Here is a 16,661-nt window from a genome sequence, read left to right on the forward strand (position 1 = left end):
TTTCCTTCTTTTCTCTACAAGCTTATCAACATTTGTAAATCATTATTTATTTCTAACAAATTTTTCTTGCCCTGCTGCTTAAAATTCTACAGTCCAGGCAGGTAATGCTGAATATGACTGTATTTTCTTTTGGGTGGTCATGGTGGAGTGACAAAGGGAGGAGACAATATCCACAATACAGCATGTTAAAATATTTAGTACTTATTCCTGTAGCACTAAAATTGAATTTTTACCAATGTACAACATATTTTTGTAGCAGTATAATTATTTTTCTCAAGGGGTCAGGGGCTTTTTTCCCCGATGTGGTAAATTAAGCTAAGTCTTTGAGAGTTAATTAAAAATCTCATCTGTTAATTATCTACAGTGTGTGCAAAATAGCTGTTCGTGTAAGTTCTAAAGTCAGAATTTTTTTTATCCCTTCCCTGTTACTGGCTAAGTTAGAAAAATATGCAATTATCCTAAATGTTGCTTTACAACTTTAATTGGAATGCATTAAATTGTGATCAGTGTCAATCGTTATATCTATATTCTAAACTTAAAATTCACTGTGATTGACATAGGGAATAAATATGGAATGTAGGGAATGCCATTATTATTTAATGAATCTCACTTATGCAAATACCAGTAATATTATTATAGCCATTTTTGGTAGTAATATAGCATGTTGTAGTTCTGTACCATTTTTGGTCAGGGTCTGGAAAGATTAAAATCATCCTAATTCTATGATGTTTACTTGGAATAATACTGTTATCAGTGATTCAAAGGATTAACTCTGAACTGGATTTTTGTAGGTATGAGTTCAGAATTATTAACATTTTTGTTCTCATGCTGTAAGTAAACCTAAATACCTTGATATTGGCTTAAAACCTCGTAACTACTATTGCCTTTAGTGAGGGGAATATTTTTCAGATGCAAAAGTCACCGTTTGATTTTGATTCACCACAACTCACTTATGTGTGTGTCTGGGTGTTTTTGCGGGTGGCGGAAGGGTGTTTTGAGGGGGTTGTGGTGGCTTTTTTGTTGGGTTTTGTTTCATTTGTTTTCTGAAAAGAACTAAGGTATATAATAGCCTCTGAAGCTCTGGTGTTCATTGTAAGATTTATTCTCTGCTATTAGTTCCTGGTATGTGAAGTGATGGTGCGTATGTTCACAAGCAAGAAGATAAAGAGGATTTTAAAAATGACCCTAAAGAATTATGCAGTGCTTTTTACGTCGTAAAGTCAAAAACAAGAGAGTGAAATTAAGGTTGTGGTAATGGTTTGGCAGGAACACTTTAAAACCAATGCAAGTACTGAATGCACAAGATCAGTAATCAAGTTGGGAGTCACATGCTGGAAGCAGCAAATATGCTATATTATCTACAAAGATAACAGACAGTTTTCATTTTTCTTAGTAGCTAATTTAACTACCAGGTTTTTATTGCTACTTCTACTCAGTCCTTCCATTATTAGCTGAAGTCGACATTTCCCACAAAAGTTCAGCCTTGGTAGTAATAATTTGCTGCCGTGTAAAATAAATGACTTAACATAAAATGTTACTGATTGCAGTGCCAGTTGGCACTTTCTTGTTCTCTGTTGAAGTGAGCACAACACATTGTCTATTACAGCTGCACAACTACCCTGTGACCATGGTGTGTTGCAAGTTTTAACATTATTGCTTCTGTATGTATTTTTCCCCCATAAATTATTATTTGCAGAAGAATGTTAATTAGTAACTGATAGATATAAAGATTGCCAGGGACAGCCCATTAATTCCATTTACCTTAATGGCATTTAGATCTTAGCTTGCAGTACAGCTGTATTCACACTGGATTATAAATGTAATTTTTTGCATCATTAACTACCTTGATTAATCTTAGACAGCAAAAGCATAATTATAGAAGCATAGGGCTTGCAATGTGGCAGTTTAAAGTTGTAGCTTTGCTCTTTTATATTTACATCATTGTAAACAACATAGGTTTTGAAAATTTAGACTAGGAAACAGATTTTTCTCGCCTTCTTAATAATTGACTCATGCTTTGTACTAGTCATTTCTCATTTCTTTTACTTGTTTTTTTTTTAGGTTTTATTATGTTTGTGGTTTGTTGTTCTTTTAAATGCCTTTTGTAACATGTTTTGCTTTTGACTGGTGCAATTACTGGATATTTGCGTAGTAATTGACCACCATTAGCAAAGTGTTTGTTCTGCTCAAAGAGTATTAAGGAAAGCACATACAGTCTGTGTCTGATTTCTGTGGAGGCCCAACGGAGTAGAAACTTACTGCCAAAAGGTGTCATTGTAATTGTCACATTGCAGTCATCACGAATGTCCTCGTTAGAAGTCTGACAAACACTGTCTTGGGCCAAACAAGAGGACAAATTCAGATACCCGCCACAGACTGGATCAGATTTCATGAGGTCCTGGTGTTCCAGAGAGCAGCCAAGAAATGGCATGTTCTACTTGAGTTCATGTTTAATGTTACTAGTTGGGAAAACTGACCTGCCTGGTATCAGAAAAGCTTTTGCCACGTAGGGTTTTTAGCTTGTTTTTCTGGTTTTAAGCAGTAAAAGGCGATGTAACCCTACACTGATTGTGTGTCTTTGGTGTAGTACTGTCTTATCAATACAAAACTGATGTGACAAATCCCCACCCGGATAAGTTCATAATACTACTCAAAGTGTTAAACTTCCAGTTGCAGTTAATAGTAAGAAAGACAAGAAGTGACAGAAAGAAAGAGAGAATTTGTACTGGTAATGTCATTTCAATAATTATAAATCTGAAAGGAAAACTAAAAGCAGTTACTTGGATGACAATGTTTCAGAAATGCTATTTGTAAACAGTTAATGGATGGTTCTCAAGAACATACTGGATTTTTCAGGATCAGTTGGAACTGCTGCATGCTGCAAATGTGCTGTTTGGCTCCTCTCATGGAGTGTGAACTGGAGATTTTTTGAAGGGAGAAAGAAGAAGAAAAATTTTCCAGTGATTAATTCAAATTGGTGATTGCACAGATGCTTTTTTAATAACATGGATCTCATGTGTGGAAGGGTCTGAGCAGGTTCAAGTCCATTTCAATATAAGAAACTACGCTGTTGTTTGGAATTTTGTATTTGACTCTCCTGGCTTCTTGTTTCAAACTTAAGGCACAACCATTGTAGAGGCAATCTGCTACGCAAATTACAAGGAGATTACAGTAAGTGCAGGCTTCTCAGTAGTGCCTAAAAAGGCAGCACTTTTAAGAAGACACAGGAAAAGAAGAAAGGTAGAGGTTTGGAGCACTGAAGTTTGCAGCTGCTCCTGAAGTAAAAGTATTTATTTAGTTCTCCTGTCCCATAGCAGAACCTTTTGTGCCTGCAGCTGCTCCTGAGAGCTGTCAGGGTAAAAGCTTCCCTCCTGCTAGGTCAGACTGTCTTTCAAAAGAAGAACCAAGAGCCACCTGAACTGTGGTGAGGGGTTGGACAAGGGCGCTGCTCTGAGCTAGGAAGAAGGGGCTGGTGGAGGAAGCGGTGGGTTCAACTCCACCTTCAGGCACAGACCTCTGCAGTGACCTTGAACCATTACTTACTCTCAGCTCCTATCTGTAAGACGAGGATAATATTTCCTGGCCTTTTAAGTGTGTCACAAAGATCCTGCTCATTAATGATTAATCCTGGCACATGAATGTGTGCAGTTACATAAGTATTAAGATCTGGACGTAATTGTCAAAGCTGAGATTCAAGGTCAAGTCTTGGTTTGAATTTGTTCCATCAGAGTGCCAAGATAAGCAAGAGTAAGTCCTGCTGGATAGAGTTCATCTTTAATATAACTTCAGGATAAAGATCAAAGAGCTTTATATTAGCAGGAGAAATGATGTTTTTATTGGTGATGTTATTTTTATAATCACAGATAATTAAATAGGTAGAAAATAAAACCAGTCTTGGGGCTGAGAGCCCTGCAAGCATCAAAGAATGTAGAAGCAAACCCTCTGGGATTTGCACTGCACTTTTGGTGTCTTCATTTTTTTCAGAATTCTTTCACTAGTTGCTGCTGTCTTATCGGGTCCCTCTCGCTTACTCTTTGTTGCAGATATCTCCGAGGCAGAGCTTTTACTATAAAAGCAGAGACAATGCACCCATACGGTATCCACAGGCATCAAATCATACATAAAAAATGAACTCTTCAAAATAACCAGAGCTGGGCTGTTTGTGCATTGCGGAGTTTCTTTTCTGAAAAGATATGCTAGCAGTGCAGATGTCTTTAAGTACTTGACTTGCAGGCAACAACTAGACTTCACAGGGAATAAATTTGCCTGTCTTCACATCCATAGGTACTTGTGTGAGGTACTCCAGACATAGATGATTTTGAATCAATTATGCCTTGCTGTCAAGTGCTAAGGCGTAAGGCTGTGAATGAGAACAAGTGGATTTGCCAAAAGTTCTAGTACAGCTCAGTTTTCATACATTAATTACCTGCCTGAAAGTAATCTTTGTAAAGCACTGTAAAATGCTCAGATGAGACTTCCTATTGTGTTTAAGTTCATAATATACATGAAATCTTTTTCAACCTGATTAATTCAAAATACTCAACAGTACCCTGTCTTTACTGGGTGTTAAGCAATACTGCAGTTCTGGGTGGGGGTCAGCTGAGGAGATGGAAGAACTCTCAAGGCCACTTGCCTGCAGTACCTCAGTGTCTATCTGCTTCATTCCTTCCTTTTTGCCCAAATTCTTGTTCCTATCTACATGTATTGGTTCTTCCAGGGTGGAACCCCAAATGGACACAGAGCATGCCTTCTTACGCACTGGGCTGTAGCCTGCACCACAGTCCTCACCTGGTCAATGAACATCTGACTACCTTGTGTGTGTCAGTATCTATACATCACCAATATAGTCGGAGCTGATTTGGAATAAGGGCGACCAGTTTGAGTATGCTTGACCTAAAATCATGGAGACACCAAAATCAGCATGAAGTAACTTTAAACAGTCAGAGAATTCATGAAAAGAAGTGAACTAGGTCCAAGACAAATCACTAGTATAGAAAGAAACCATGTCACAATCTGCAATAATGGTGAAGAAGTGAATGAATTCCCCCTTCTTATATTGTCCTTTCACAACAGAAAAAAAAAAAAAAAGTAGCCAAAGTAGTCCCAGAAATTGAAGGCCCCTACTACCTCCACATTTTTTACTTTGTAGGCATATTAATACATATTTTTGGTAGCGGACTTCTGGAAGGAGTGGAGGCTGCTGCTGTTTTAAGCCTGTTTTGAGATATCTTGAACTTTTGGGCTAGTATTTCTTTATGCGCACAAGTAACAACAGGTTTTCTTTCCTTCCTTTGTTTCATTTAGTTCTGGTTTGATCTACAAAAAAGCTCAGAAGTCAGGGTCAGAATGGTAATTCCCTGGCAATACTTTTTTCTAAATTTTAATTTTGACATATCATTCAGATAAAACTTCAAAGATAAAATTGCACGGAAATATATGCTGTTAACTTTTCATCTTTTTCCAAATGATATAAAAACACGTTGAGAGTTATTTAATGCTTCACATTTCAGAGATGGGTAGGAAGGGATTAAAGCACTTCAAGTAGTGAATGAGCCATAACTATATTCTCCACAGCTGTTCAGTGCACTCAGGATAGTGCTAATGATTCAGTCACTAAGACTGACAGGAGACTTGGAATGAACCTCCATGGCAATCTGTAGAGAATTACTCAAAAAGTGCAGTCACTATGTGGGTACCCAGTGCAGGTATAAGGGTGTTCTTTTCATCAAAAGGGAATGTAATTTTGGTTTTATACCATGAAGAAAATGTGAGACTTTTCAACTGGTGAGGAGTTGAGTTAGTAATGTAATAATCTCCATTTGTACTAAATTATTTTTTTCCTGTCTGTTCCTACTTTCTGTATCTTAAAGAGTCTGAAGCAGAAATCAGGTTGATCTTAATTTTGCAGTTACAAATACCTTATTAAAATAGAAGCCACATTCTGACCACCTGGTTCTCTCATCTTCTTGACACCTTGTTCGGCTTTGTACCAAATTCTAATGCTGTTTATGCGTACATAGTTACTAAGCACAGCAAGGTTTATTTTTGTTACTATGTAAACTCTCAATCTATACCAAGACAATTTACTATTTTTTTTTCATTTTCCTATTTCATATTTTTCTCTCTCTCTCTGTGGAAATGATTTTCCTGAACATACAATGTCATCCTGGTTCAGAAGTTCAGGCGGATTTTAGAGCTAGTAATGTTACAGAGGAAGTAAACAGGTTAATGACTTCTCCTATGGACCATAATCTATGAGCTGAGCAAAGAGATGTAATGCTCTTAGTGATCTATATGAGGGCTATGAATATAGCTGTGCACATTACTTACCCTCATACTTAGCCATTACCTATTGTAAGGGTATATTCAGCTGCATGTTCGAACTATACACTTCGTTTCCCATATGTGAAGAGTCTGGGGAACATTATTTTTCTATGTTGACTGCTCATGATGAAATCAATTTAAGTAAAATTGTCTTGACTCTCAGGATGTGAGGTGATACGATGGCAGTTGGTCACATAGTTTTATATCCTTGAATTTTCTTAATAAAGATAGTACAGCATTTCTTTTGAGAGAAGGAAATGAAGAGGTTTTATGTGCTTTTTTTCCTAGCTGACTTAAAAAAAAAAAAAAAAAGGCAAAAAAACCAAAAAAAAGTCTGTGGTCAAATAATTTTACCAGCAAATGTCAACGCTCGCACCTGAAGTGAAATGCTTCCACCAGATTTGGAAGACAGACATCCATTTAAGAAATGGGAGAGAAATTAAATAATTTTCTAATTACTCTGTTGTAAATATTTGTCAGAGACCTAGTAACTAAACAAGTAGAGCAGCTTTGGTAAATGTTTCAGCTGAAAAGTTGAAGAGTTTTACTCTGAAACAATTATGAAATGAGAGTCTGGAAAATTATTGTCTCTCCAAGATTCAACTACTGTATTTTAGCCTTTGCTTCATGAAAATATTTGCTCACTCACACACCTTTGCCAAAACCCAGGATAAAAATGTTCTGTCCTTGCAACACTTCTTTCTTTTCATGGTGTGAGGTATGGATAAAATAACGGGGTCCCTTTAGTCTCTTATTTTCTGGGTCTACAAATAAGGCCTAAGAATTGTAACTTCTCCCAGTATTAAATCTTAACGCACTAAGACAGATTTTGAAACGTGTTGAAATGTTACAGAAGTATAGATTTGACAGAGTATTTTAGTAATGTCTGAAGCATCCCTTGGTCTTTTTCAGGTAAGAATGTATGTTTTTAAATATTCTAATTATACTCCACACCTTAGTTCTTAATGGTTTTTTTGGAGTCACCAGAATAAACATGGTAAATAAGAAGAATTTTAAAAATAAGCTAAAAAAACATAGCAGCATGATCAGGAAGGTTGCATTGCAGAATTGTTTTCCCACTCCTTAAACACGTCTATACAGTCAGTTCTCTGAAAAACATGTAGTAGTTTGTAGAGACCACTTTGGAATCTCGTACTTGTGAGCAATTCACTTGTAAGAGTGAATCAAGTGTCTCTCTGCCAGTTTGTTGTCTGGCACACATCCTGCTTTTATTGTTGTTGTGATTAGAAAGACCCACTATTATTAAATACCAGTTATAACATTTGGTACAGTTTTCCGAAATTCATTCACATATAAATGATGCTATTGGGAATTTGTTGTGTAACCCTCATTATGCCTGCCAATCTTTTGTTCCAAGCTCTTTTCTTAAGCACAAAGCATGAAAATGCCCTTAGCTTTTTTTAATGTGTTCTTTTTCTCACGAGCTTATTTTTGCTTTGCTCTTGGTTGAAGCTGAGAAAACAAATGGCATTTGTGAACCTTAGCTTTTAATCTTTGTTGGTATCTTTAGATGTATCTTTAGAGAGAGTATGACATTTATCTGCTTTTATTTTAAGGAATTGTTTTGTGTTTAATAATTTTTTTACTGTCTGCCACTGCTCATCTAAGTGAGCATCCGAAAAGAAACAATCCACCCCTTCTTTCCACACTACTTTGCTAATGCCTACTAGAAGTGGAGTGAGTAATTCTCCCACTTTCAAGGTGGTCTGTTTCATGTTAGTCTGGTTTTATGCTGCAATTGTTGTATTGAGCATTGTCCACCAACTTTATGGATTGTGAGTCCAACTTGCAGTTGTAAGGCTGAATTTAGTCTGTGTAGCACCTTCATAGACGAATCTGAAGTCAGGAACTATGTGGTGAACATATGAAAGGCAATACAATAGTAAGTACTGTTAGGTATATTAAGTTGGGTAACTGGAACTAGTATACACTTTTATTCTTCATTTCTGAGAAAATACCATCTGTTATCTAGCAGAGAAGTTTTGAAAATAAGTTAATTATATTTATAAAGTACTCGGATCGTGAGTCAATGAAGGCTGTAGAAGAGCCAGTGAATAGGCTGATCATTCCCATTGGGATCGAGGCTTCAGCTTTGTACAGTAAATGAGGTCTAGGGCTATTCATTGAACCCCTTGGACAAAACACATTGAACAGTTGCTCATTAAGTGAACATTGTCCATCTTCTGAACAGAACAAAGCCAGGATCTTTCAGGAAAAATATGTGAACATATTTCAAAAATGTAAATTCATAAAGGTGTTAAATTAAGGCTTATAAGCATTTCATGTTTTTAAGGGCTTGATCTGCAACCTTAATTTTCTTTTAGCACTGTGCGTTTCTGTATTTAACATACGTACACATATATACACTGATTTGTTCCAGTTTGACAGTCCTTTGCATGTTGTTTAGTGTGTTTGATTAGCATAATCACTGTGTGATTATTTCTCACTAGCCTTAACATATGCAAATTCTTGTCTTTTGACTGACAGCCATTAATAGACAATCAGAGTATAAGGATTTGCATAATCTCTGTGTGGTTACAGTATTTCTGTGCAATACCACCGTGAATGCAAATCCTTTTGCTCTGACTGATTTCTGTATATTCAAGCAGTTTGCCAGAAATACTACTGCTGCCTCAGCATCTTATTGCCAAGTGGAAAAATTTACAAGAAAAAGACAACAAAAAAGAAAGTAATAGAGAAATACTAGAGTCACGTCAGAAAGGTGACTAGACAACTGCTACAATTAAATAGCTCCTTAAAAAAATAACCCTTACACTCTTACAGGATTTCAACAAGAGAATAAAAGGTTTATTTTGGAAATTCATTCTGAATTCAGGTTGCACAGACCAGTTACATTGCTTGGGAAGTGACTACAGTTTTCGTTTTGATAGAAATCGCTATTTAAAGAAAAGTAATTCTTCTGTAAATATTGCACATTATTGTAGTTGTTGCAGGTATTTTATATGAATTATTTTGTATTTAACTAGGTTGAGTCATACTTCTGTTTTATGTGCATGAAAAGCATCAGGTTAGTTCTGCCCTGTTTTGTTGGTAAGAGCAGAAATAGTAGATGCTGAGAAAAGATGTGCAATGCTGCGTTCAATTCACTGCATAATTACTAGGGCAATACTGAATAAATTAGCTGTAAAAGGATAAATCATGCATGGTAGCACATCTAGAACATGTATTTTAACTATTTGACATCATATTGTTCTACTTGCACATGAAACCAGAATATTGTTGAACATTCATTTTTTTGTGTTTAATTATGCTTACTAAGCTCTTCCCATCATTCCTTTTGAATTGTGTTCTTTGGTTAGTTTAAAAGATTCTTATTCACAGATTAATGTGGTGTTGAAAAAATCCCCTGGACTGCTGTCCCTAACAATGGGATGTATTTCTCATGGAAATACAGAATGTCAAATATACAAATCACTGAGCTGTTGTTGAACTGTTCTGTTTCTGACCTGGACACCAGTATATTAAGAGTGCATCATGTAGATTGTAAGTTATGGGTCTGACGCTTCTGGAAAGCATCAGACCTACTACATGTGCTGCGCAGATTTTTTTTTTATTTTAATGCAGTAAATAAATACTTTCAAGGGGTCTGAGAAGGATGTGCGCATACAGAAGTGAACTGCAATGTGTGTCACTTAGTAGTTGCAATAATTTCTGGAAGTTTTAGACCTGTTTCGTATGCTTTGTCCAGCTTGAACGTGCAGCTGAAGTAGATAGCAAGTATCTCCTGGATAAGAAGGAGCTACCAGCCAGCTGAATAATGCCCATAATATGAGCACTCTATACTGGCAATATGAGGCTGAATGTCCAGCAGGTCTCCAAAACATCAGAGTTTCTGCATCAGCAATAATATAACAATGTAAAATAATATAATATTGCTGCATCTGTAGAATTGACCAGCATGATTGCAGGGGAAATGATTGTGAATAATTGATGCTACTGAGATCAGAGAGAAACTGCTCAATTCTCAATTGGAAATAGTCAAATTATGCCCTGAGAAAATTTCTGGTTCAAAAAGTCCCCTAGCTGTAAATAACAGTGGCTTTACATGATTGAGGAGCTTTCCTATAGCTTTAGTAACAGCTCTTCTGTGTTTCTGCTAGTATGTTACATTTACAATGCAGTAGGCAGTTTTATGTTTGAACTGTTTAGTGTTAAAACTGCGTCCATCATGCAGTTTTAAAGATGGATTAAGTTCACCAGTAAGTATGAATTGTGGAGGATATGATAATATTTCGTTCTTTTTTGTTTGTTAAGGCATTATGTATGTTGTTGGTACAGGATTGACGCTGTTTCCGATGCTCTTGTTAGTTTCACCATTTGTTGGAACATAAGAGAATGAATTAAGGGAGCCCCCACTGAGTTATCTTTATTTCTTATCAATTTTACAATTAGGATCTTTACAGAAGTCTCAATTCATACGTGGAAATATTAATAACTTGCCTGCAAGTATATTACAGTGTGCTTGTTTGACTTAATTTTTGCACTTACATTTAAATATGTTTATAGAAATGCAGACCTAAGGTAAGAAACAGTAATCAGAATATCATTCACTTAATGTTACTTTCATTTTAACATTGTGTTCTGTTAGCATCTGGATTTTAAGAAGTTCTTAGAGGTGCTGAATTCACTTACTGAATTCACTTACCTGTTCCAGCAATGGAGATCAGTCTTTTGGTGGGTAATTTTTTGTAAATTACCACTAAAATGATCTACTGCAATTTTTTTCCTGAGAGCTTCAATGACCTCACATGTATTTCTGCTCACTTAGTATAGGACTGTAGTGATTTGAGTCAATCTTTTGCAGCTAATTTCTTTGGTTTTGAGGTAACAAAACTTTCTTACTTACTTCATTGTTTTGAGCCTACGATATGTTCTGAACAGGCTCTGGGAATCTACATTATCTTCATCCTGTGACCTGGAGGCTTGTTTATAGATGTTAATGCAATGCCATTAGTTTACTGTCAACCTCAAGCATTTGAAATGCACATGTTGTGCCCTTAGCTTGAATATGTAATTAAAAAAAATAAAATTAAAATAATCCCCTTTGGTTCATACCCTTTTGTGATTTGAGCCTTTCTGGATCAAAGCTGCATGCTTTCCTTTACTATTTGTTGTTATTTTTAACTTGGGCATACTCTCATGCCTCTGGGAGAAGTCACTTAAAAAGGACTAATAAAATTTATATCTATTAAAAAATTGTTGAAATTCAGGAAGACCTATGGGTTTGAATTTTAGTTTCCACATTAAAAAAAAAAAACAAAAAAAAAAAAAGAATGCATGTTTATTATTTGTGGAATGATGTAAAATTTACGTTTCCAAAGGATCAAATTTCTCTGTAGGTAAAATTTACTTGCCAGGGTTTTACCTTCTGCAGATATTTAATGAAATTTAATGAAGTGGAGGCTTGAATACAGGAGGCCTTCAAGGATAGCTGCTATGGTGATTCTGGAAGAGTTGCCCGGACAGGCAGGATAACATGGGATCTCCTGGGTCAGCTTCTTAGTGATTTTGTGGTAGATGTTTCATCCAAAATGGTTCATAAAACAGCTACTTCTTTTCTCTGCAGTCCACAAAATAAAGAACTCTTCTGTGCTCTACGGAAAGCACAAGAACAAAGAGGAACATGGCTAAGGTCATTGGGCTCACAAGGTTGAATTTGAAAGAAACCAGCATAACCAAATGGGAGCAGTAAGGTCAAAGCTAAGAAAATGGAGCAAAGAGCTATCTTCTGCCATGTCCTTGGTTGAAGCCTAGGTTTTGTTGATGTGTAGTAAGTCCCTGAGGATCTTGGGAAGTGAGTCCAGTATTTGATCAAAGAAAGTAAATATCATGTTGCCACAAATTTCAGTTTCAATAATTTCAAATAATATATTATTAATGTGCATTTTATGTATTGAAATAAAAAATTAACTGAATATTAAACCTTTCATATTTATCTTCATTGCCCAAACTAATGGTTACCTTGTGGTTTGAAGTGAACCTTGAGCAATGTGCTATCCCTATACTGACCACAAGGAAAACTGTGACACAGCCTGCGTTACGTAGTAAGATATATCTAGTGCTGGATAGTGGAGAAGCAAAAGGTAGTGAACAAGTCAAACACAGGGCATCTTGCCCTGTTTGTGTGGTAACTTACAGTGCAAATAGATTGGCGAGAGGAAATAAAGGGACATCTTGCAAATCTTGCTCTCCTGCATGGCTTTGACAGCTGAATCATAATCTTTCATGTGAATTGCAAACCTCTCTGTTCTTTACTGTAAATGGGAGTAAATTTAATCAGTGTCATCTAAGAAATAAACCTAGCAATTGTAATATAGCAGTAGCAATGAGTAAAAAGCAGATTTTATCAAAGTTTATCATGATAACTTCTATTTTGAAAGCAAATTTATTTACATAAGTTGAAATACCATTTATATGTGTAATTAGTAACATTCAGTGAGCCTAGAAGTGCTTGGAGATTCTGTTAAGTATCTCAGCACTCACTGATTATCTCAGCTACATGATGTTATTTCCCTCTTTCTACTTCCCTGCAATCCTTGCTCTCTGTTTTCTGGCAATCAGCTGCCTCTCTTTGTTCCTCTGACTCTCAGCAGGGCTCCCCTCTGTCTTCCCGTGTCTGTGAGACCTGAGTGCTTATCATGCTGCACCTGGGTATCCTGTTACCTCTCTCAAATTTCCTGCATAAAACTTCTGGAGGTTTTTCTGGTGCTTTTGGATGTCTATTTGAAATTTATGGATTGGTGGTATTTCCCAAATGAAATCTCCTGGAAAAAATAATAATGTCAAACACCACTCCAGCAGTCTGTCCCAGCTTTATTAGAATCTGGGGCTAAGTGTTGAAGTTTTATTCTGCTTTGCGGTATCAAAGAGCAATTGGCAGAGAACAGATGCTTACTTTGAAGCAACTTTTCTTAATCAACCTGGAGGCTGTCCAGAACACTTCTTCATCTAGAGCCACAAACGCAAATCATCCAGTTCACAGTAAGGCCATGTAGCTGTATATCTAGAAGTCTGCATCTTTAGAAAGAGAAAGGGAAGTGTGCAGATGGATTTCTGGCTCAGCAGATAAACAAGAGAAAATCTGTGGAATGATTAGGAAAGAAACTCCACATTTTTCCATGAGAACAAAATTAAATAAGAAATAGACCAACTATTCCATGCATTCATGATTTTTCTCAATTCTGAAAAAATGTCTCATTCTTAATATGTGAGCATCAGTTCCCACAAAAATCCAACCCTATTTAGAGCTATAATGCTTACTGTGAAGATGGGTAAATCCAACCCAAAAAATTAGTTGTTCCATCTTATGAACCATGGTGGTACCTTTCATATAGCCCTTAGAGAGCTTCTTTGTTGGCCTTCCTAACTTATGGCCCTTGTTAGATAATGTGAAAGAGTTTAACGTGTTTGTTAGATAATGTGAAAGAGTTTAATGTGTTTACATGGAATGCTAAGCTAATAGTGTCTCGCAACTGTGGTTAATGTGAAGGCAAACAGTTACACTGGATCGAAGAAGGCACAATTTCTTGTTACCATGTGCTGACTTACATATCTGAGCTTGAAGTTTTTCAAAGTATTTTAGACCTGCAGTGGTGAAAGGAACTGTCTTTCTTTTCTAAAGAAATTTAGGCTAAATTTTTCCAAACTTCAGCAGCAATGAAATAGTGTCATTTAAGACCAGGTTATGCTTTACTGTCAAAAATAGCAGGGTAGAGGTCTATTGGTTCTCCTGGCATAAGAAGTCACCTCTTGGGTAGTGGGTAGTGGAGCAGTTGGAAAAAAGAAGAGCTGTTACTACCTATTTACTTTCCTATGTGATGGTGTTCTTTCTGGTCTATACAATGGTTTTTTTGGACCTTGGGCTTTTTCAAGATGATGTTGCTGAGTAAAATGAATGTCCCTAGCACATGGTTTGATCCCCACGGAAAGTCTCACACAGCATGATGTGGTGTTTCAGAGCTTGATATACTCTGACCTTAGCCATCACTGTTATTTTAGAGATATATTACAGTGGCATCCCTAGTTTCTAGGTGGGATGGGTATTCTTTTACATTGGTAGTTGCACAAATGTGTGAGGTATTTCACTTCCACATCAAATTGAAGAGGATGTTCAAACTGAACATTTTTTCCAAACCTTTCTACAAAGCTCTGCCATTTTCCTTGTTCTTTTTTTTTTTACCAGTCTGAATTTCTTTTCAACAGGAATTAGTTTCATGACCTGTTTCATATCTGACAATGAACAGCTGTCTGGTGATGCAAAATTTCTGTAGTGAGCTGTTCTGGATTCACTGCAATAGAGGCCATGACTGTCTACCATTACAGCTTCAATGAATAATTGATTACTCTAAGGGAAAGCTCTGCTTCTTTATTTATCAAATAACCCGTTGCTAATAGACTAGAAAAAAAAGTGAATCATGGGGACATGAGCATAGAAAAAGTTTTGGGTATTTTTACTCATACAAATAGTTGCATTTGCAGCATCAAAATCTGTGAATTTTTAACAATGCGATTTAAAGATAACTATCAGTGGCTTTACCAAGCTGCTGGAAAGCTATTGCTAGATCTTACAAACATCTGTCAAATGCTTCTCGTAAAAAAGAAATATAGATAACTTTGATCAATGAATTTGGGGAATTTGATTTCAATCCTTCTTGTAAATAAGTCTCTTGAGTAGCTTTTGTGAAATTCTCTGCCAAAATGGTGCATTTTGTTATGGGACCCTGACTTGCAGACGCTACCAGATCAGCGTTCTGGTAGAGGTTAGTTCAGAGTAATGCTTTTCATGGAAGCTGAAATTCATCCTTAAAATAGGGCTTATTCAAAATATTTTCTTCTAAATGGCTGTGAAAATAATCTTTGGAGGATTTGGATTTTTCATAGGTTGTGCAGAAGTTGTTTTATGGAAAAGATTTAATTTATTAGTTCCTGGGAAATGATTTTTCACAACATTGAACTATTGTGTGTTATTGTGGAGTTATTTGTATATAATATTCACCCACATTTCCATTGATCCTTTGCTTAGTAGTTTTGTTTAAAATATTCTTGTGTCATATAGTGAGCTAGCTTTCCTATGATGTATAAAGACATGAATTGGTGTTTTGATAGGTAAACTTGTTCAGCATTTACAGCTTTTAGCTTTCTTCAGTAAAAGGGAGATTGATACATATAGAATTGAACTAAGGATATGTATTTCAAGGTAGCTAATGACACTCTTCTCTGTTCCTGTCTGTACTACCTCTTTGTAAAACTACATGAACAAGAAATATTCATTTTCAAAGAAAAATAATACTTTTTGGTAGTGTGGGGTATGGTATGGCATGATGCAGAATCTGTTTTGAGACTACAGAAAGCGTAGCATACAATGGAACAGCAAAAGCTTTTATTTTTATTTTTCTTCTCTCTTTACAGATGGACCCAATTCAAAAAGCTGTAATAAATCACACATTTGGGGTTCCTCTTCCTCATCGAAGAAAGCAAATCATATCATGCAACATTTGCCAGCTGAGATTTAATTCTGATGTAAGTTGATCATTTTGTATCAGATTAGAAATATGTAATCTTCTAGGATGTGCCATAATTTGCATAAATTGAACCTAAATGAAAGGTTGTGATTTCAGTTTGTGGCTCAGCAGGTTAAAAAGCTGTAGGATGCTTCAAATAAACACAATTATTTAGTAGTGTTTATACACCCGGCCAGATTATCCCTGCGGATATATCCCTGCAAGCTCATCAGCTTCAGTTGTGCTGCACAGAGTGTAAATAGGAAAATGGATTGATCCATTACTGCTAATAAGGCAGAAATATTTGCTGGGTCTTAATTCTTCTACCAGTCCTGGTTATGTTTGCCTTCCTTTTCAGCCTGTAAATGTTAGAAACTATTCAGAGATACTTATAGTCCTTGTGGATCTACCAGCCTTTTTCTATCCTTACAACAATATCTCCATCTAGCTGGAATTGTATTTTAATGTTCCTGTCCTGCCAGTACAAGCTTTTAAAAAAAAAAAAAAAAAAGCGGGTGATTTTTCTCACTCCTCCAAAAAATGAAGTAGAACAAGGTGAACTGGAGATGGTCTTTAACATACAGAGGAAACCCATCCCTCATAATTACCCAAGGAGGCTGTGCTGCGGTGCTGCTTGCTGAGGAATACCTGTTCTGTCATAGAAAAGCTTCTTAGAATTTAATTCCTTTATTTCCTTCTCCAGGATCATTGTGTGTGCAGACAAAACCTAACAGAGTACAATGTATTTTCTTCTACTATTCTAGTCTCTCCAGGAAGCTTCTTGACATGGGTATC

At 36.2% G+C, this 16,661-nt stretch overlaps 1 protein-coding gene across 1 annotated transcript in view; it reads left to right on the forward strand.

Annotated features, from left to right (window-relative positions):
• Positions 1-16,661, forward strand: part of ZNF385D (zinc finger protein 385D) — a 440,279-nt gene that overhangs the window by 319,510 nt on the left and 104,108 nt on the right. The window contains exon 4 of the mRNA XM_075419033.1: positions 15,775-15,885. Coding sequence (XP_075275148.1) covers positions 15,775-15,885 — 111 coding nt within the window. The remainder of the gene's footprint in view (positions 1-15,774; positions 15,886-16,661) is intronic.

Source organism: Opisthocomus hoazin, chromosome 4, assembly GCF_030867145.1.
Source record: "Opisthocomus hoazin isolate bOpiHoa1 chromosome 4, bOpiHoa1.hap1, whole genome shotgun sequence".
NCBI classification, from domain to species: Eukaryota; Metazoa; Chordata; class Aves; order Opisthocomiformes; family Opisthocomidae; genus Opisthocomus; species Opisthocomus hoazin.